Here is a 21,098-nt window from a genome sequence, read left to right as displayed (position 1 = left end):
TGGCAGCTGCATGTTTGGGTGCTAAGAGAGTACCCAGCTGTTTTCTGGTGACACCCTTTTTCATTCCTGTGGCCAGGGTCTGGGTGACAGTTTCTCCACATCTGCACCAGCACTTGGCATTGCTGTGTTTTGTCCTTCTGGTGGATTTGTGCTGAGGCCTCCCTGTGGTTTGAGTTTGTGATAGCTAATTGCTCGATGACCATCTCTTCACCTCTAGTTGCTCTTTGATGTCTGTGCCTGTCTTTGCTCATTTTCTAATAGGATTTTTTTTTAGCTGTTGAGTTTTTTAAAAATTACGGTCTTAGCCCGCTTGGCCCCTCCCTGCACAAGGGCCTGCAGGTTCTTGCGGCCCTTTTCAGCTTAGTGGTGCTGCCCGTGGCTGCATTGTGTGCAGCCAGCCTTGCTCGCTGCGGCCTGTGTGTTCTGAGTCCTCTGCCAGATTGCCTGGTTCCTGAGTGCATTCTGTGACCTGTTTCTTCATCTCTTGACAGGGACTTTAAGGGAGCAGAAGTCTGATTTTGATGAAGTGCATATTCTTCCTTCTACAGACTGTAGTCTCTGGTGTGCGGTTCTGTGTTTTACATGAAAGTCTGTGGTGCTTTCGCAGTGCTGGGATCATAACCCAGGATTCCAGCATGCTAGATGATCACTCTCCACTGAGCCACACCTCCAGCCCTACTCTGGGTTAATTTGTATATGAGATGTGAGGTTTAGGTCAAGGTTTTGTGCATGATTCGCATGTGCAGGCTATGGGTTCCATCCCAGCACCAAAAAGAAAAAAAGGGAAACATCATTTGGGTGTATTTGTTTGAGTCTAGTTCTGGGCTCTGTCCCATTGATCTGTGTGTCTGTCCTCTACCAGTACCATGTACCTACTGTGTGACGAAAGCTCCTTGTAAGCCTTGGGACCAGGGGTGGGAGTCCTTTCAGTTTATTCATTTTCAATAATTGCTTTAGTTTATTAAACATTTACTCTAGTTCCTTTGTTTTTCCTTATAAATTGCAAAATAATCTTGCCTGAGGCTCCAAAGAAAACTTGCTGGAATTTTGGTAGGAATTGTGTTGGGCCTTCTCTCTGTGGACAGACTCAGCCTCTTCTCTGGACTGCATGCGTGTGCTGTCTTTTCCTCTTGGTGGAAGCTGCAGATGGCCCACACACTGTGGGGCCTCCCTGGGCGTGTATCCAGAGACATCACTTTCTGCTAGGGGGTCAGTAGCAACCAGAGACTGTCAGGTTGGAACCTTGTTCATTCCCTCTGTTTTTCTGTTTTGTTTTGTTTTGGTTTGTTTTTATCCGTAGGCCTATGAAAGGAGGTTCCCTACATGTCCTCTGATTCCCATGTTTGTGGACAGCGACACTGTGAATGAATTCAAGAGTGAAGACGGGGCCATTCACGTCATTGAAAGGCGCTGCAAGCTGGATATAGACGCACCCAGGCTGCTGAAGAAGGTAGCTGCAGGACTGTGGGAAGGCACTGCTCCAGAGGACAGTGAATTTATGTTTCCAACTTCTGTCACAAGTGGTGTTAACCATAAACCCTTTTTCTCTTTATTTCTTTTTTAAAGATTGCAGGAGTTGATTATGTTTATTTTGTGCAGAAAAACTCGCTCAATTCTCGGGAACGTACTTTGCACATTGAGGCCCATAATGAAACGTTTTCTAATCGGGTCATCATTAACGAGCACTGCTGCTACACCGTGAGTACTCCAGCCCCGGGGAGCAGGGCCAGGCCTCCAAACGGGGCTCAGCCGTCACTGGAACAGCACTCCTCTGTCCTGGGCAGTTCTTCGCCAGATGTTACCTATGACCAAATCTGACGAGTGGATCAGCAGGAGCCGTGTGGCTTCCTGCAGGGTGGACTGCCTCGTGGTGACAGTCAGAGCAGCCAAGGAATGCCGTGGCTCGTGCTTCCTCTGTGACTCCTTCACCGCCCCCCTCTGCCTCTTGAGAAATGAGTTCTCAAGGAGCACGGTGGCATGATTTTGAGATTAGAGCTGGGCACATGTGGCCTCCTGGCATCTTCCCTGCTGACCACCCTGCTGCAAGAGCTGCTCCTGCCAGATCGTTAGCATGGCCTCCTGAGTGGTCTCGCTGCTGCCCTCAGCCGCCTCCATTAGATCCTCAGTGCCGAATCCAAAGCCGTCTCTTTTCAGAGTGCTGAGTTGTGTCACTGAGCTCACAATCGCACTTCTTCTGCGTGTCCCTCAGAAAAAGCAGAGTCCTTGCCGTGGCTTATGCGGCCCCGGGTCCTCCCCCCGCCCCTCCGGTCACATCTGCGGACCCTCTGCCCTTGCACAGGGCCTCCCCACCCTCTGGCTGGGCCCCACCTTCCTCTGGACTCCCCACGCCTCCTTCAGGTTACTCGGCTGTCCCCTTGTCAGTGGCCAGTGAGTAGTGCAGCCTCAGCCCCGCCAGGTGCTCCTGACCAGGCTCTGAACTTCCCGCAGCTGCAAGTGTCTCACCTTTTACGTTCAAGGCTGTGGTCTGTGTCCTCCCGAGGCTGTTAGCAACACAGCAAGGGCCTTTCCTTTGTTCCTAATGGGAAAACAGCCCCGTGAGTAAGTAGAACGAGGGGCTGGACGAGGGAGATGTGTCCCTCCACTCGGCCACTTTCTGGATGCCTTGGAGTGAGGCTTTGGCCGCCGACACTTCTGAACCCTCCGTAATGCGTCCTCATGCTGTTTTCATGGGAGTAGCTCTGTTGTAAGAGAACTGCTCTGGTCGCTGACAGCGAGGAGCAGACCGGTGGCTCTCCATGCCAGACACAGTGGGGTCCTTCTCTTCCCTGCAGGTTCACCCTGAGAATGAAGACTGGACCTGTTTCGAGCAGTCTGCAAGTTTAGATATTAAATCTTTCTTTGGTTTCGAAAGTACAGTGGAAAAAATTGCAATGAAACAGTATACCAGCAACATTAAAAAAGTGAGTCTCTTGGGACTTTGTGGAACAGGGAGGGTGGGGTCTCCTGAGCGGGTCTCCCAGAGGCTGGGAGTGGCTCAGTTGGGTTCCAGCATTTCTCGTACAGGAAGTGCTTCCATCCCCTGCCCTGTGCCCCCTGTTCAGCTGTAGGGGACTGGGTAGTGCTGGCTGCTGGTGAGTGAAGGGGACATAGCAGGGTCACTCCTGGCCACCACATTCTCTGCTTGGAATTGTGGGGACAGTGGAAGTTGAGGCTCCTGGGTCTGCGATGGAGGGGATTCTCTCAGCCCCTTGGGCTGTTGGCCTCGTCTTCCCTGGACCTTCTCTTGTGCTGCCGCTGGTCGGAGTCATGGCTCGTGGTTTTAAACCTGGCTGTGCCGGGTGGTGGAGGGCTCTGGAGGGCTCATGTTGCTTTCAGGGTGCGGTGCTAGACTGGGCCTGAGACGGCACGCGTATTGCTGGCATGAGTGTCTCAGATGGGCAGGGGTGAACAGTGCTGACTGCGCACCTGAAAGCCGGCTTCCTCCCCAGGGGAAAGAGATCATCGAGTACTACCTTCGCCAGCTCGAAGAGGAGGGCATCACCTTCGTGCCCCGCTGGACCCCGCCTGCCATCGGGCCCGCCTCGGAGACGACCTCGTCCAGCAAGAGTCAGGCGGCCTCCACGGCTGCCATCGTCCCAGAGGCTGTCCTCAAGGAGGGGCTGGGCGGAGAGGCCCTCGGCAACCCTGGTGGGGCCCCCGAGCCTGCGGTGGGAACCCCCGACGGTGGGTCTGAGTGCAGCTTCCTCCTTCCCGCTAGACCAGGGAGTCACGGGGGCCTTCCCTCTCTACTGACCTGCCTGTTCCTGTTTCCCTGGGACGTAAATACCACGTGGATGTTGTCTCCTTGCGCTGGCTTACATAATACATTTATGAGTTTTTTTCTTAGTGTTTGTTTTTAATAGGCAGGAGATGTTATTTCTGATTAGTTTCTTATTGGGGCCAGCTGTTTCAGGTTAGCTGAAGGTGCCCAAGGTGGACGCAGGCCAGCAGGCCTTCACCTAGAGCAACTCCTGCTCTGTGTGCCAGGTACCCCCGAGGCCCTGGGCAGATCTCACGCATTGATAGAGGCTCCTTGTGGGTGTGTGTTTGCATTATCGGAGGCATAGAGAAGCTGACTTGCCTGGGACACATAGTCAGTGACAGGTTGAGATCGTGCCCAGGTAGGCCGGCTCCAGGGACTGTTGTAGCCACTGCCCCACTCGGCACACATTCAGAGTCATATCCACTGTTAAGAGTTCAGAAAACACGGAAAAACAGAAAGACACAAGACAGTTTGTTAAAATATCAGTATCTTGCCATACTTTTTTTTGGTTTGTTTTTGTACCAGGGACTCATCACTGAGCTACATCCCCAGCCCTTTTTATATTTTATTTAGAGACGAGGCCTCCTAAGTTGCTGAGGCTGACCTTAAACTTGTGATCCTCCTGCCTCAGCCTCTAGAGCTGCTGGGATTGCAAGCAAGCGCCACCACGCCCGGCTTTGCATACATTCTGCTGGCAGCTGACTCTTGATCCTCGGCAGTTTACTGGGGGTGGGGGATGGTTTGGGGATCTGTTTCATTTTTCGCCTGACGAATTTCTTTTGTTATACCTGTTTTGCTGTCTCACCCGTCCAGTTTATTACCTTATCATGGAGAGCTTGTGTTCCTGAACACGGTAGCTGTATCCTCAAGATAGACTTAGTTCTACTCGCTGGTTTTATTTCGAGTTTTATATCACGAGAGGCCTCTGTCACTGAATTAGACCGGTGTTGAGTGTCTTCTCTCGCTGAGCTTCTCCCCTGGGTAGCGTTGAGGCTGATGGGATTAAGGTGATTCCATGGCAATCAGGAAAAGGTAGCTGAGCGAGAAGGTTCACCCGTGGCCCTCAGGGGTGTCTTCAAGCCCATCACGAGCTTCTCAGGGCGGCTGCTTTGAGTCTGTCCTCTTGAGTCTCCTTCACCCGGCCTCCAGGCCCCATGCCGACATCGCTGGGCAGGGCTGCAAGCCTCGGGAGCCGGAGTCCCTCTTTGTAAACAGCGCCCTGTGACTCACGTTGCAGACAAACTCGACGCAGACTACATCAAGAGGTACCTGGGGGACCTGACCCCACTCCAGGAGAGCTGCCTCATCCGACTTCGCCAGTGGCTCCAGGAAACCCACAAGGGCAAAGTGAGTATTGGCTCCCACCGAGGAGCCTGCCCCTCCCCGGTCCTGTGGGAGGTTCCTGAGAGGGAGCGCCCCGACCGCTGCAGCTGGGACGTCCTCCCGTGTACGCGTCCCCATGGCCCTCTCGGCCCTTCCCCGTGTGTGCGGCTGCTGCGATTCTGCGCGTCGCCACTGAGGTCAGTCTAGCTCAGAAACAGCAGGTCATCGAGTGGCGGAGTAGCACAGTGTTCCAGAAACTTGTGCATTTTAATTTTGAAAAGGTTTGGAAGGAGGTCAGAGCTTTATCCAAGATTAGAAATGTTTGAGCTTTAATTCTGAGGTTTTATGTGAAATAGCCTCGTAAGAAATTTGGCTTTAATAACAAGATTTGTGCAGCAAATATAAACCTGGCTAGTGGTCAGCGAAGGGAAGCTGGGGCCTGCATGAAGCTGTCCTGGTCTCTGATTGTCAGTCCTGGTTGCTGTGAACAGACACCCAAGAGCTTCTCAACACCAGTCATTAGGAGAACAGCCTCAGGAAAAGAGCCGCTCTTGGTGTCTGCTGAGGGGTGAGACATGCTTTCAGTTCCTCAGCTAGTCTCCCGCAGGCCTGGAGGGGGTGCCCTTCCATCACCTCTCCTTTCAAGTGTGCAGAAACCGAAGCACAAGAAGTTGAGCAGCTCGCTCACGGTCTTAAGCTAGGAAGTGATGGGGCCAAGACTGAACCAAGACCATGTGGTTCCAGTACCCTGTTCCTGCTCATTTGGTACAGGTGACTGAACCCAGGGCTGCTCTTCCACTGAGCCACATCCCCAGCCCTTTTATTTTTTGTTTTAGGGCCTTGCTAAGTTGCTGAGGCTGACAAATTTGCAATCCTCCTGCCTCAGCCTCCCGAGTCACTGGGATTACAGGCGTGTTCCCACATTTTTAACCACTTCCATGTGCCTGTGGTCCTTTCTGAATGGAGATGCCACATCCCTGCACCCTGTGCTTTGATTATGTTCTGAGGAGTAGGATACCATGTGGGCTCATTGTGACCGCTATGTCACCTCCCAGTCATTTTAAAAAGAGACAGGTCCTGCTAAATTTCCCACTCACTTCTTGGTCTCTGGATGGTCTAGCCACCCACATTAGTGAGCAGGTGATCACGGAGGGAAGAGACCCTGTCCAGATGAGACTCGGATCACGGTCTCAGCCTTCTTTACTCAGGTGGCCAGCCTGATCAACAGGATCTTGAGGAGGTCCCTGCCTGTCAGCAGCACCCCACACTGCCAATCCCAGCATGGCTTCCTTGCAGCTCTTAGTGGAGTCTACTTGCAGAAGTGCACAGAGCACAGTAGTACATCAGCACATAGATTTGAAGTGTTGCCTCTGTTTAATAAATCATGCCTTCACACTGCCCAAACTGAAATGGAGCACTAGAAGATTATTCATGGTAATACTGGTTTTTTTTTTTTTTTTTCCCCCAAAGCATCAGGCCAAGATTTCTCTGGGAACAGCTAATTTTATTTTTTTTCAGTGCTAGAGATCAAACCAAGGGCCTCACACATGCTGGGCAAGTGCTGTACCTCTGAGCTGCAGCCCCTGCCCAGCACCAACTGATTTTAAACAGCGTAATAGTGCAGTTCACTGTTGGTAAGAGGTGGGAGTTTGAGTCTTGGTCTCTTAGCAACCCAGTGTTTTCCCTTAGCAACAACAACTTCTTTCTTCCCCCAGTACTGGGGATTGAACCCAGGAGTGCTGTACCACTATGTCACCTCCCAGGCCTTTTCAAAAAAGCCAGGTCTTACAGCCTGGGCAACTCTTAGCATTACTCAGAAACATCTTTTCTTCGCCTAGATCCCAAAGGATGAGCATATTCTTCGGTTCTTACGTGCTCGGGACTTTAATATCGACAAGGCCAGAGAGATCATGTGTCAGTCTCTGACGTGGCGGAAGCAGCACCAGGTGGACTACATCCTGGACACCTGGACCCCACCCCAGGTGCTGCAGGACTTCTACGCGGGAGGATGGCACCACCACGACAAAGGTGGGCACGCGCCCGCACGTCGCGGCCTGCTCTCTGGGGCACCCGAGGGCTGTGCCAGACCGGAGGGCCTTGCGGGGTGTCGCCCTCCTCCCTCAGGACTTGGGTGCTGGCACACTCCTGTCCCACCTGGGCAGCCAAGGGAGGGCCGCGATGCTTGGCCCCTTCCCTGCGGTGCCCTGGGACAGTGGCTTCCCTTCCTTTCTCAGGAGTCTGTTTTGGCCTGTTAAACACTCAAGTGTTGGTGGCAGTGTTTTCAGCAGCACTGTGCTCATAAAGGAATTTAATGACTTAAGCCCATGCAGTACCTGGAAAATGTCCAGCCGGGTCTCCACGTCAAAGTGGTAAAGGACTGCAGTTTTTCTCCGAGGAGGACGTGGAGCATGGACCTGGGACAAGCAGCTCGTGAAGCGGAGGTGGCCTCCCTTCACATGCTGGCCCTGCCAAGTGCCTGCCTCGCCCGAGGTGCTCCTTCCCCCGGGGCTGGAGGTTGGCAGCTGGCAGTCAGTCACAGACATTGAGGGAGGCGCCGGGGTTGCTGTGGAACAGGCTTCCCCTTCTGCCTCTGAACACGTCCTTTCAAAACTGTGATGTCCACCTGTCTTGTTCTCTTGATCAACTGTCTTGGCTTCTTCATTGGCACTGGGGATTGAATCTAGAGGTGCTTTACGCTGAGCCACATCTCCAGCCCTTTTTATTTTATTTTGAGACGATTCCTCACTCACTTGCTGAGGCCGGCCTCAAACGTGCGATCCTCCTGCCTCAGCCTCTCAGGTCACTGGAGTGCCACCTCACTCAAGTTGTTTTTCTCCAGAGTGACTGTAGCTTTATTGATTTTAACTGGAAACAGTCATTTTTTTTTTTTTTTACATGTGACCTGAGCCTTAAAAGGTTAAAAAGTTTGGTTTAAGACATTGACAGATGCGTCCTATTAAATGTTGGGAGAGGAACCAAGTGTGGTAGTGCACACCTGTGATCCAGCTACTTGGTAGACTAAGGCAGGAGGATTGCAAGTTCAAGGCCAGACTCGTCAGCTTAACAGGACTGACGCAAAAAGAAGAAAGAAAGGCCTGTGGCTGAGACGCAGTGACAGAGTGCCCCAGGTTCAGTCCACCGGTACCACCCAAAAGTAAGATGTCGGTAGCAACTTTTTGTAGATTTGCTTTTCTCCAAGATTTGGGAGTACAGAAAACATTTTGCTCTATGTAAACAGACCTAGAGCCAGCTCCTCCCTGGAGTCAGAGTTTGCTGGTGAAGGATACGTGGCAGATGCCAGCCTCCACGCAGGATGATTCTCCTCCCTCACACCACGTGACGGCAGTCCAAGGGGTGCCGCTGGTGGACACTCTGGCCCCAGGATCATCTTCCCTGTGTAGCTGACCAGTGATGACAGGGTCGTGTGACGTTAGGTCCCTCTCAGGCTCTGCCGTTAGGCTCTAGGTTGTGGAGGCCTAGAGCCAGCGTGCTGATTGGTGTAGACTTAAAGGATATCCAGCATGTTCTCATTTATTTTGGATTTAAAGAGTGGAAATTGAAAAGAAAATATTTTTTAAAAAATATTGGGCTGGGGAGATAGCTCAGTTGGTAAAGTGCTTGCCTTGCAAGCACAAGGCCCTGAGTTCGCTCCCCAGTACCACACACACACAAAAAAATATTTATCACTGTCACAAAAAAAGATAATGAAAAAATTTTCAGTACCACTTATTACTTTACTAAAATTGCTCTGAAATGTTCACATTTTTCCTGTTCCCAAATGAAATTGATGTGTACTTAGAATTTAAAAAAAAAGAAAAGAGTGGAAATTGAGGAAGGCTAACTTTTAAAAAAATCTTATTAATATATTAGTAACCCATTTAAAAGCCTTATTTTTCTGAGAAAGGAAACTTGAAAAGAACTGTATTTATAGGGAAGGTCTGGGCATCGGGAGGTGCCTACTGTCAGCCTCAGGCTCTTGCTCGACTGTGTGTGAGTGAGGGGACGCAGCCCAGCAGCAGTTGGGCGGGAAGGGTGGGCTGGGGGCAGCACTGCCTCCAGACCTGTTCTTCTTTATGACTTTTTTGGGGGAAACGTTGGACACCCCCACCCCTATCCCCCACTGAAATCAGTTGCTGCCTCTCAGGAGAGAGTCTGGGTCCATCCAGAACATTCCAGAGCATGCTCTTTTCTCAGGGATCCTCTGTGGGTGCTGGGGATGCAGCCCACAGCCTTGCGCATGGTGGGTAGGTGCCCTGGGCCCTAGGGGGTGTCCTGCGCCCCATCAGGGACCATACTGCTAGTGCTTCCTCTCCTGCAGATGGACGGCCCCTCTACGTGCTCAGGCTGGGGCAGATGGACACTAAAGGCCTGGTGCGAGCCCTGGGAGAAGAGGCCCTGCTGCGATATGTAAGTGCTGGCCGGGACCTGCTGCCCGCAGGCCTGCCTGGGATTAGAACTCCCCTGGCCTGTGTTGCCTTTGCAGTTAGAAAGGGAGGACCTGACATGCAGATTCCAGAAGGGACACAGGAGTTCTGGAAATGTTCTAGCTACGGGTCCTCAGTGCGGTCGTCAGTGTGTCCCCTGCAGAGGTCACCTTGCCTCCACTCTCCTCCTAGGTGCCCCACATGCCAGGCTTCTCTCAGGGTCTTTCCACTGGGTTTGTCCTGCCCTGAGCCACTGGCCAGCAGTGCACTTCCCTCCCCAGGAAGAACTAAAAAGCAGACAGACTTCTCAGGGCCTCAAATGCCCACTGCTGTGTTCTGTTGGGGTTCCGCCAGTGCCCCCAGCCGCGTGCACTCGTGCTTGCACACGCACACTTGTAGATATGGAGGAACTTCTTCCAAGGGAGCACATGTTGCTGCCCCTTGAAGGGCTGTCCTGGGAGGCGTGGGCTGTTCTGAGACCGCCATCACACAGCCCGCTCCTGCTGTTCAGGTCACCCGTTCTGAAGACACATCCCAGCATGGTGGCTCCCTGGAGGGTGGCACTTCCTCTTTCCTGAGAGTGGGGTCCTTGTCCTTGGTGGCGCTGTGCTCGGTGTGCACTGCGGGACGGCTCCTGGGACCCCTCGGCCCGCTCGCTCACTGCAGTGCGCCGGGCGTGTACCTGGCGCAGCTTGCGGTGCGATCTGACCTGCCCACTCTCGCCTTCCCGCCAGGTTCTCTCCATAAACGAGGAGGGCCTGAGGCGCTGCGAGGAGAACACCAAGGTCTTCGGCCGGCCCATCAGGTGCGGCAGGGCTCCTTCCTTCCTACTGACGGCCTGGATGAAGTGTTTCTAGTCGGGTTAGAACCAGAATCCAGTAGTCCACTGTTTTCCAAGGGGTTCCAGAGGTGGAGAGTGGATGGACGTTCAGTAGGCCCGGCCCAGCTGTCAGGGCAGCCATAGCGGAGCCCCGGGTGGCCTGTGCTGTTGGCCTCCGGGTCTGGGACCCAGGCGCCCAAATTCCCCTATGTTCCCGAGCTGGCTTCTGGATACTATGAACTTTGGTGAAAATGCACGTGATGCAGTCCTCGTAGGAGGGTGTAGGTGGCTCCAGAGCGCAAGTTCCACCGGGCAGGGACTGCAGGGGCCCCGTTCACTGCCGCGTTCTCCGTTCCTCAGAAGGTGCACTACTCAGTAAATACTTGCTGTCAGATAGCTCACTGCAGTTCAGACGCGGTGTGTGTTAAAATGCCAGATGTGTGCCCTGTTGACTGCAGTTGAGGGAACGGCTCAACACGTCTTGCTTGCTGGCCACTGAGTGTGTCTGAGAGGCGCTTTTATTTGCTGTCAGCCATTCGTTGATAGCTTCAGTATTTAGGGTGGGTCCTACAACGTTGAACCTATGTGCTTTATACAAGTACACATGAATAGAGTTCTTAGCACTGTGATTTTTAAAAACTGGTATATAAGCCAGTCACAGTGGTGTGTGCCTGTAAACCCAGTGATTTGGGAGGCTGAGGCAGGAGGATTGCAAGTTTGAGGCCAGCCTGGGCAACTCAGTGAGGCCCTATTTCTAAATTTTTTTAAATTCTAAAAAAGGACTGGGGCTTAGCAGTAAAGCACCCCTGAATTCAGTGACCATTACTGCCTAAAAAAGGCAACAAAACAAAAAACCTTATGTATGTTTGGAAACGACTATAAATGACTGTTTTATAATATTGAAAGAAAAAAATTGAATGTAGGACGCAGCTTGCTGAGTGTGCTGTCTGTTGAATAATAGAATGCGTAGGCATAGATTCATTCATAACACTGTCTTACCATCTCCACACCATCTACAGTTCCTGGACCTGCCTGGTGGACCTGGAAGGACTGAACATGCGCCACCTGTGGAGGCCAGGCGTCAAAGCCCTGCTGCGAATCATCGAAGTGGTGGAGGCCAACTACCCAGAGACGCTGGGCCGCCTTCTCATCCTCCGGGCACCCAGGGTCTTCCCAGTCCTCTGGACACTGGTGGGTTTGGGTGATGTTCTGCAGTGATATGCCTTTTTGAAGGCAGGTATATATGCACTTGCTGCTCTATCTGTGCCTTTAGGTCTCAGCTAGTTAGGAAAAAGCAAAGTAAGCATGCAAAGGTATAAACTCATATTTTTTAAGGAGGGAAGAAAAGCAAAATTTTCCTGAGTGTCCTAATGCTGTGCAAATAGATATTACAGAAGATTGTATCAAACTTTTAATCTTTGAAAAATCAGATAACAAAGGAAATCAGACAACCTGGTCTTCTCTGCTACTCACAGGTTAGTCCATTCATTGATGACAATACCAGAAGGAAGTTCCTCATCTATGCAGGAAATGACTACCAGGGTCCTGGCGGCCTGCTGGATTACATCGACAAAGAGATCATTCCCGACTTCCTGAGCGGGGAGTGCATGGTACGCATCAGGAAAGGAGCTGCAAATTCTGCTCCTTGGGACATAGAAGAGGTGGCATTGGTTTGCACAGATGATCTCAGGACTTGAGTTTGGATTTCTTGGGTTTTGCCTGTCATCTTTGCCCTGAGGGTGAACTGAGAAGAACCATTTAGCTAATTGCTGGTAATGCACATTTCTTCATGTGAAATGCTAATGAGAATCTTTTTAGAATCTCTTGCAAGTACAGCTTGCTTTATTAACACAGCCAGGAGTGAATCAGATCTTGTAACTGTTTTAGAAGAGCTGTATGTTTTTTAAAAATACTATTAAAACATTGACTCATCTGGGCACAGTGACTGAGCAACTCAGGAGGCCGAGGCAGGAGGGTCACAAGTCCAAAGCCAGCCCCGGCAACGTAGTGAGACCCTGTCTCAAAATAAAAAATGAAGCAAAATAAAATTTTTTAAAAGGGGCTGGAGATATGGCTCAGCGAAGCACCCCTGGTTCAATCCCAGCACCAGAAAAGTAAAACATTGACTGAGGGCTGACAGCGTGGCTCAGGGAACGAGCTCTTGCCTGGCGTGCAGAAGGGCCTGGGTTCTGTCCTCAGCATCACGCAGAAAACAAAACCAATCAAAGTAGCACTGAGTAGACTCTCAAGAGTGCTTCCTCGACAATACCTAAACCAGGATAGTACTTTAAAGAGGAAAACTGAAAGCAGCTGGTTCTCTTTTGTGTAGGTTTGGGGTTTTAAGAACACGAGGTCCAGGATAATCAGCCAAGGGCTCTGGGTGCAGCCCCTGTGCTCTGAGCCTGGAGGCCCAGCAGAGGTCTGAGGAGCCGGAGTCCCCAGCTCCGTGGGACTGGCTCTGGGGTGCACAGCAGCTGCCGAGCAAGCGAGGGCTTGAGGCTCGCATCCGAGGAGGGCTTCCCGGGCACTGCACACCGTGCCACCCTTTTGACATGTGCACACTCTGCGTGTGACTCCTCTAGCCTAATGGATTGAGCTGTCGGGACTCTGAATGGTCAGAGAAATTCAGGAAGCCAAGAGTTTAGCTCTCAGCTCATCAGTTCCACGTTAAGGAAGTTTCAGGTACCATCACACCACAGTGCAAGAGCAAGTAAGTTTCAGGGCCCATCTTAGCAGGTGCCCCTGAGATCACACCATGGGGTCAGGTTTGTGGAAACCTACAGACTGCTTTCATTATAAAAAGCTAAGCATCTTATAGCCAGGCGTGGTGGTGCGCACCTGTAATCCCTGGAACTCAGGAGGCTGAGGCAGGAGGATCTCAAGTTTGAGCACTAAGCAACTTGGTGAGGCCCTGTCTCAAAATAAAAAGCAGAAAGGGTTCAGTGGTGAAACCCCTGGGTTCAATACCTGGTGCTAAAACAAAACAAAGCTGGAGGAGGATACTGGGCTCGGCAGATCACAGCCTCCCTTGTCGCCCCTTGTTGCCTGGATGTGCTCATGGTGGAGTCCATGTTAGCCGAGCTGTCTGAGCTCTGCCTTACAGGGGCCCTGCATGTCTCCTGTGCAGCCGCTCAGGCCAGTTGTTGGAGAGAAGCTGCTCTTGGTGCTGGAGGGTCACTGGTCACCCAGTGTTCTCTGATGTGCTGTCCCCTGGGACCAGTTCTTCCGCTCCCACTGCAGGGGGTACTAGTGTCTGCTGTCTGTAGTGGCCTCCCGGGGCTGATGTTGTGGGGAGGACTTGGACTTTATGAACTTGCTCATGAAGCTGTTGGATCAAGGACTTGTCAGTTGTCATCGTCAGACAGGAGAGTCAGGGTATGTATAAATGCTAACTTGGCCTGTTTCTTGCAAATTCAAAAAAGTTGTCCTTTATTAACAGTTGACTGATGGTGTAGACCAGTCATTCGACCTCGCTTATGCAGGAAGCTTTATTCATTGGCTATAATCGATTATAAATCCGATCATTTTTTTTGTGTGTGGTGCTAAGGATTGAACTGAGTCCTCGTGTGTGCTAGGCAGGTGCTTTATCATTCAGCTATAAAACCAGCCCCGGTTATGACTTTATATTAAAAATAATGCCTATAGCTGTTAGGAGTAAAACTTCTTAATGTGTTTCCTTTGCAGTGCAATACAAATTCTTTTAATTCCTATGTAAATCAGCTGTAGTAACTGAGTCCAGTCCCTCCTGCATATTATTAGTGTGAGTTCTGGGGTAAACCATCTTCATGTTGCTCACATTTATGCAAAGTAAAACTCATGTGCTTAAGTGGTTTTTCAAAGGGATTGGCAAACTGCACAGAGTACTTTACAGCCTCCAGCACGCTCGTTTTCTAAGCCGCTTCAGGAGCCCAGGCCCTGGCGAGGCGCAGCCGGTAGGGAGGCTTGGGCTGTGGGCCTGGTTCTCATTGCTGTGTTTGCATTTCCAGTGTGAAGTGCCGGAGGGTGGACTGGTCCCCAAATCTCTGTACAGGACTGCGGAGGAGCTGGAAAACGAAGACCTGAAGCTCTGGACCGAGACCATCTATCAGTCCGCAAGTGTGTTCAAAGGAGCCCCCCATGAGGTACTCCTCCCGGGGCTGCCCCCGGCCCGGCCTCGGCCTTGCTGCCCTTTGGGCTTCAGGTTTCGCTGAGAGCTGCCGCTCTGTCTTGGTGAACGTGGACGTGGAGGAGCGGGTCTCTGAGGTGGAGACTCCTGTTTGAACAGAGAGCCTTGAAAGGGACCTGGTCTTTGACCTGTTTGCTGGAGACCCTCAAAGCAGACTCGGAGGACAAGTCTGTCCTTGTCTGAAGACTGTTTTCACTCTCGCATTTGGCTTATTGAATGGTCCCTGTGAACGGGCTTCACTTGCTGCCTTTCCTTGAGTTACTTTTGGTTATTTAAGTCTCTGAGTCAGTGGAGTATGGAGCGAGCACATCTCTGTTTTCCCTTCTTGCCGTACACGGGCACAGAGGCCAGTGTCCCTGCACAGCGCCGCCCCCCACCCCATGTCTGTCCCGGAACAGTGCTGGTGACGTGAGTTGAGGAGCCACGCTGACCGCCCTTTGCTCCCCACTGGGGCGGGGTCCTGGTCTTGGGCCCTGACCGGAGGTAGCACTTCACCTGAGGTGGCTTTGGGCCAGAATGCAGTGCGGTCCTGGCCTGGGTGGTGGCCAGGGGCTGACCCCTTTCTGCTTTGCCATGGTGACTCCCTGGCTCAGCCACCTGCTGGCCATCGTTGCTGGCGGTTGACCAGACCCTAGTGGGCAGGTGGTGAGGGAGGCCATAACCGTGGTTTGAACAAGCAGAAGAAGCCTGATGTGCCCCTCATTCTGTCCTGGGGTGCGGGGCGGGGGGCCCGTTTGACGTTCCTTGGCAGCATTGTGCTTGTCCGTTAGAAAGCTTGGGCTCAGCGGGCTCCTGCTACCAAGGCTGCCTAGGCAGGTCCCAGCAGTGGACACTCGTGCTCTGCTTTGGGAGTGAGGGACGTGCAGGTCAGTCCAAGGCAGGACCGCCCTGGGCACAGCAGGGAGGAGGGTACTCCTTCAGGCCATCCAGAGGGGCCTGCTAGTGTGGGAAGTGTGGCCGGGGGGGAGCCAGTGCCCAGGGGCCAGCCTCCAGGGAGCAGCGGGTTCCGCAGCAGGAGCTCTGCGTCCCATGCCCCTCCCCACAGGGCCTTGAAACCGTAGCTTTGATGGCCCTGCTGGGGAGCTGCTGGCGCCGGTGCAAGTCCAGGTGCTGGATGGGCACTCACACCCAAGGCCGCCATCCCCATCACAGCCCCTCTCTTCCCACCCAGCACTGCTCCGCTCCTTTCTGTGGGCCCCCTGCCTACCTGGTGCTGGGCGCAGCCCCCACACTCCCCCTGCTGTCCATCCAGCCTCTCTTCCCCAGGCCTTGCTGCTCACAAGCCCAGCGCAGCCCCCAGAGCCCCTGCGTCCAGTCTCCAGGCTTTCTGCCTGAGGCTGGAAAGACCTCAGGGAGCTGTCCGGGTGCTGTCCTGGGCATCTGGACTGTACCTGCAGAGCACGAAAGCACAGTGGCTCTCAGGCACACTGCGTGCAGCAGGGGCCATGGTGGGACGGAGGGAGTGGGCCCGGGAGGCTGAGTGACCTGGGTGAGGAGCATCGTCCAGTCAGCCCATCCCACCCCTCCCCAGCACACGCCTCTGGGCCCAAAGGCCCCTGGGGGCCGCTCCTGTCGCAGCGAGTGCAGGGCCTCGTGCATGCGGATGGAGTCACGACCGCCTGTCTTTCCAGATTCTCATTCAGATCGTGGATGCTTCTTCAGTGATCACTTGGGACTTCGACGTGTGCAAAGGCGACATTGTCTTTAACATCTACCACTCCAAGAGGTCGCCTCAGCCACCCAAGAAGGACTCCCTGGGGGCCCACAGCATCACTTCTCCGGGGGGGAACAATGTGCAGCTCATAGACAAGGTCTGGCAGCTGGGCCGCGACTACAGCATGGTGGAGTCACCTCTGATTTGCAAAGAAGGAGAAAGCGTACAGGTAAAGTCACACGTCCGTGGTGCTGCCCAGGGGCCGCCCTCTCCGCAGTGTGTCTCTGCGTTGCCCCAGCCCGGTGGCTGTTTGTGGAGGGCAGGGCGTGCTTGTCTCTCTGGTCGGGAGACTCGGGAGTCCCGATGGGACCCAGGTTGGTCCAGGAGCTCGCCCTGTGCAGGGGCTCTGACAGCAGGACTCGCCGCAGTGCCTTCGGGCTTGCCCAGGAGTGCCTGCACAGGGGTCAGTCTGGAAGGAGGGAGGTTTCGTGCCCACACAGCTGGCCTTCAGGTGACACATGCTCAGATGCCACTCCACAAGTCGCACTTGTCCTCAGAGGGGAACTGTTGATGGGGCGAGAGGGGCAGCACTTGGGGAGCGGCAGGCCTGTTGCCAAGCAGGCTGGTTCACATCCGGATGCCCTACAGCTCAGCTCACCCTCCTGCCGTCCTCTCGTAGAGGCAGCCCTCCGGGTGCCTCTGGCCTTCTGTGGTAGAGGCCTGATTTGCAGGGTGACCATTGGGAGGTGTGTCCCTGTGGCCTTCCCAGCTGCTGTCGGAGGCCTCGGGGCAGGACTGACAGCAGGTGGGAGGGTGTCGTGGAACCCCTTCCAGGGGATGGTGTTAGTCCTTCCCTGCCCTCGAGGTGGCCACTAGCCACTTTGAATTCTGATGAGGCTGGGAGACTGCCCCTTGGGCCCTTGTGGGACCCATTTTGGGGCAGGGCCTCAGCGAGGAGTCCTCAGCCCGACCCTTGTTCCAGGGCTCCCATGTGACCAGGTGGCCAGGCTTCTACATCCTGCAGTGGAAGTTCCACAGCATGCCGGCCTGCGCAGCCAGCAGCCTGCCCCGGGTGGACGACGTGCTGGCCTCCCTGCAGGTCTCCTCTCACAAGTGCAAAGTGATGTACTACACAGAAGTGATCGGGTCCGAGGATTTCAGGTCTGCACTCCCCTCCACGCAGGAGGCTCCATCTGGGCTGTGTGCAACAGGGACAGTGGGTCTCGGGGCTACTCAGGGAGCAGTGTCGGGCCCCTTCCTCGACTCCGAGTCTGTACAGCTGCAGTGGGGGAACGTCGGGACAGAGCAGCCTTTGCTTAGTGCATGACGTCAGCCATGTGTAGGCTGTGGGGAGCCGTGTCCTCTGGGTAGGACACGTGCCAGCGGGGTAGGCGTGGCACAGAGGGGACAGGACGGGGCGGGTGGGAAGCCCGGCAGGCAGTGTGGGCAGGCGGGCAGCTCCTCCCCTCCCTGTCTGTCTGCAGAGGCTCGATGACCAGCCTGGAGTCCAGCCACAGTGGCTTTTCCCAGCTGAGTGCCACCACCACCACCTCCAGCCAGTCTCACTCCAGCTCCATGATATCCAGGTAGTGCCACGAAGCCCGTGCCCAGCGTGCAGAGGGGACAGCCGCGCCTCGACAGCCGCTGCGCGCGGCCGCCCACGCGACGTTGTGCAGACTCCTCTCGCCCTCTAGGTAGCGCTAGCTCTCCAGATGGCAGACATAGTCACGCCATCCCAGAGCTGCCGACAGGTAGTCTTGGCTCTGACCCTGACCCTGACTCGATAGCCATAGATTCTGTACTCAGCGTGCACAAAGTCAAGCCCGAGCACAAGGGCGCTCCTGAAAGAAAAGTAGCTTATGTACCCGTTAAGAGGTCGACTTCGTCTCAGATGTTGATGCAAAAAATTTTTCCAACAAGCTCCACCTTGTCCACTAGTGAGTGACTCCCGTGGCCTCCGCAGAGACGCACCCACCTCTCGCAGGGAGCAGAAGCCTCCGCTCTCCCCACGCTGCACCGCAGCCCTCGTGCTCGCTGTGAGTCGAGATGGTCGGTGGAGCCTCCTCTGAGGACTCGGGCAGCCTGGGAGCACCTAGTCCCAGGGCCCATCTGCTTGTTCCTGAGGGGGCCGGAGGTCCAGCAGGGGCGCTCAGGGGCGCCCAGCAACTCCAGGAGAATGCCACCATCATTAAACATTGCTTCCTCTCCTCCTTCTCAAATCTTTCCATATTTTCGAGCAGAATTTTCCTGTCTGTGAACTTGGTGGGGGTGCTTTCCCTCTCCCTCTCCCTCCCCTCTCCCTCTGGGTGCTGGTCCTTCCACTGCGGGGAGGATGTTCTGTGCTCAGTGCCACCCCTCCCACGTGCTCTGGCAGCTCGCTGTGCTCGGCCACATCTGCTCCGACCGTTCCTTAGAGGGTGTTCTGGAAGCAGCTGCGTTGCTGTTTCAAGGCTGTGGGCAGTGAGAGTTTTGGCCACCCGCAGGCTCCCACGCGGCCACTTCAGGAGGGCCCGGGCTTGTAGGAGCCCTACCTCTTTGTAAGTGGAGACTGGATGCATGTGCAGGTGCAGTGTGTGCAGGTGGCAGCAGGTGACGGTGTGGACGGGCAGCTGGACATTCCATTGAGTAGCGAAGGAGCCCTCGCAGGGCCCAGTGGAATAGGGGATCTGTTTGCTTCTTACGTTTTCTTCTTGATATCCAGCTACAAAGCATGTTTTGTGTTTTGCAGGCTCCCATTTTTCCCCCCAGTTTTTAAAGAGGAAAGCAGGTGTGAATCTGTCCAGAAGTTGTGTAGATTGATCTCCGTGATAAGGCTGTGTGACGTGTGTTTTGTGTGTGGCAGGGGCTTTTAAAATGTGTGCCAAATGCACACAGCCTTCACTGTGTGCACCAAGGGCACCTAAGTCCTGAATCGTGACGTTTTGATGTCAGCCCGTGGCATTGAGTGAGTGGCCGTGTGACCAGAGAGCTGTGTGGAGGCCGGGTGTGCACCCCATGAGCAGTGACGGGTGAGCCCGGGAGACTGAGCTTCCCTGCTCCTGGCCAGGTGGGCGCCTCCAGCTCCTGCACCTGTGCACCTGGAGGCACATGCGGGCTGTCCCCTGGGCCCCACTGCCCTTGCCCTGTGAAGGAAGCTCCCTGGCACCAAAGCCCCAATCCCAGAGCATGGCAGGGATGGCCAGCGCTGTGTGGAGTCAGAGCTTCCCATCTCCAAGTTACAAGGACCTGAGGGTGGTCCCTTCTCTCTCCCTCTCTCTCTCTCTCTCTCTCTTTCTCTCTCTCTGTCTCTCTCTCTCTCTCTCTCTTTCTCTCTCTGTCTCTCTCTGTCTCAGATGGCGATTTTGCTGACAGCTGTCAAGAAAATGCTTCTCACCAGTCCACACGTGCCCAGAGATGTTTCTAGAGCATTGAATTGCAGCCATGCCCCCACCCCAGACTGAAGACGTGTTCCTTTTAGTTGGTTCACAGTGGCCCTGTTTCACCCCAGAGCTGGCTGCGTCTCTGAGACATGAGAGCAGCACGGGTCGGCACCAGTGCCTGCGCCCTCAGAGTGCGGCCACCTTGTTCTTGCGAGGGGATGCGGGCACGTGGTTCCCTGTGCGACTGCGGGTCTCTCGACGGCTCGTGCCCTGCCACTCTTGAAATGCTGCTGTCCTTTCCCTCTTACAGTCCTGAAGATTTTCTTGGTTCTCCCTTCTATTACTAGTGTCTTAATTCACTTTCCTAAATTCATTATTTGCATATCGAAATTCCCTAAATGTTTTGTAAACATATTACCTCACTCTTGGTAATACAATACTGATAGTCTTTAAAAGATTTTTTTATTGTTATCAATAATAAATGTGAACTGTTTAAGAAAAGAGTGTCTTATTGTCTTTCTCTCTCTCTTTTTTTTGGTACTGGGGATTGAACCCAGGGAGCTACACCGCCAGCACTTTGTGTTTTTTATTTTGACACAAAAGACAGTGTCACTGAGGTGCTCAGGACCTCCCTGAGTTGCTGAGGCTGGCCTCTACCTGCGGTCCTCCTGCCTCAGCTTCCAAGGGGTTGCGCGTGCCCCACCGCACCCGCTTCAGAGTCTCCCCCGAGTGTGAAATTCACAGGAGACTGCAGAGGCTGAGCGAAGGAGAGGGCTTCTGAGGCCAGAGGACCAGTGTTCTGGAGGTCAGGGAAATGCTTGCCTCGGCGGGACGGTGTGTAGGGGGAAGGATGCTGACCCAGCGCTTGTGAGCAAGGTGTGAAGAGGAAGCCAGCGCTGGCGATCCCCTAGCATCTGTAAGAAGATGTGCCATGTTCCTTCTTGATCTGGCCAGATCAGACGTAGCTGTCACGGTCACTCGAGCAGGTGCCTCCAGAAATAGAACAGGCAGGTGTGGCCTGCCGCGGCCTGGGCTGCCCCACCCCAGCTGCCCTGCCATTGGTGGATCTGCAGGGACAGCAGAGCCTGCGGGGCGCGGGGGCAGCCTGGGAACGCCATGGCAGCTTGCTAGGGCACAGAGGCTGGGGTCACTCCCTCTCCGAGCTAGGGTCTGTCCTGGGGGACAGCTGAGGCATCCGGCCAGCATGCAGGTGGGCAACAGGGGATGTGTGCTGCCGCCTGGTGACCTGGCTCATCCTGACAGGTGTGTCCACAGGTAGCCAACTTCCTGGCCTGAGTGGCACTCACGCCACTCACCAATGACAGCCAGGCTCCTGCAGAGGGACCAAGGGCTCTAGGGAAATTCTGCATGCTCCTCTGCTGTAGAGTCAGACCTACTTCCTCCAGCCTGGGCTTAGTGGTCAGGTGCTCATGGTGAGAGCCAGAAGCCACGTGGAAAGTGAGCATGTCTGCGCATTCCTTTCCTGCAGTCTCTTCACGTCTTCAGAAAGTGCCGCCTGAAAGAGCGTGTCCTGCGGTGCAGCCATGGGGGGCCGGCTCCCTAGGAAGCTGGGAGCCCGGGGGAGCTGGC

At 54.2% G+C, this 21,098-nt stretch overlaps 1 protein-coding gene across 3 annotated transcripts in view; it reads left to right on the top strand.

Annotated features, from left to right (window-relative positions):
• The window catches only part of SEC14L1 (SEC14 like lipid binding 1), a 45,949-nt gene extending 25,937 nt beyond the window's left edge, over positions 1-20,012 (top strand). For 2 of the 3 annotated variants that reach the window (XM_079134181.1, XM_079134179.1), the window contains 15 exons: positions 1,301-1,450; positions 1,567-1,698; positions 2,793-2,921; positions 3,450-3,684; positions 5,001-5,110; positions 6,925-7,114; positions 9,405-9,493; positions 10,245-10,315; positions 11,350-11,521; positions 11,806-11,940; positions 14,317-14,451; positions 16,127-16,378; positions 17,132-17,310; positions 17,634-17,735; positions 19,482-20,012. In XM_079134181.1, coding sequence (XP_078990307.1) covers positions 1,340-1,450; positions 1,567-1,698; positions 2,793-2,921; positions 3,450-3,684; positions 5,001-5,110; positions 6,925-7,114; positions 9,405-9,493; positions 10,245-10,315; positions 11,350-11,521; positions 11,806-11,940; positions 14,317-14,451; positions 16,127-16,378; positions 17,132-17,310; positions 17,634-17,735; positions 19,482-19,497 — 2,058 coding nt within the window. In that variant the 5' untranslated portion in view covers positions 1,301-1,339 and the 3' untranslated portion in view covers positions 19,498-20,012. The remainder of the gene's footprint in view (positions 1-1,300; positions 1,451-1,566; positions 1,699-2,792; positions 2,922-3,449; positions 3,685-5,000; positions 5,111-6,924; positions 7,115-9,404; positions 9,494-10,244; positions 10,316-11,349; positions 11,522-11,805; positions 11,941-14,316; positions 14,452-16,126; positions 16,379-17,131; positions 17,311-17,633; positions 17,736-19,481) is intronic. The other variant, XM_079134180.1, reaches the window with a different exon arrangement.
• Positions 20,013-21,098: the final 1,086 nt, after the last annotated feature.

Source organism: Sciurus vulgaris (assembly GCF_902686455.1).
Source record: "Sciurus vulgaris genome assembly, chromosome: 3".
Classification (NCBI taxonomy): Eukaryota; Metazoa; Chordata; class Mammalia; order Rodentia; family Sciuridae; genus Sciurus; species Sciurus vulgaris.
This window is presented reverse-complemented; position numbering and strand designations above follow the sequence as displayed.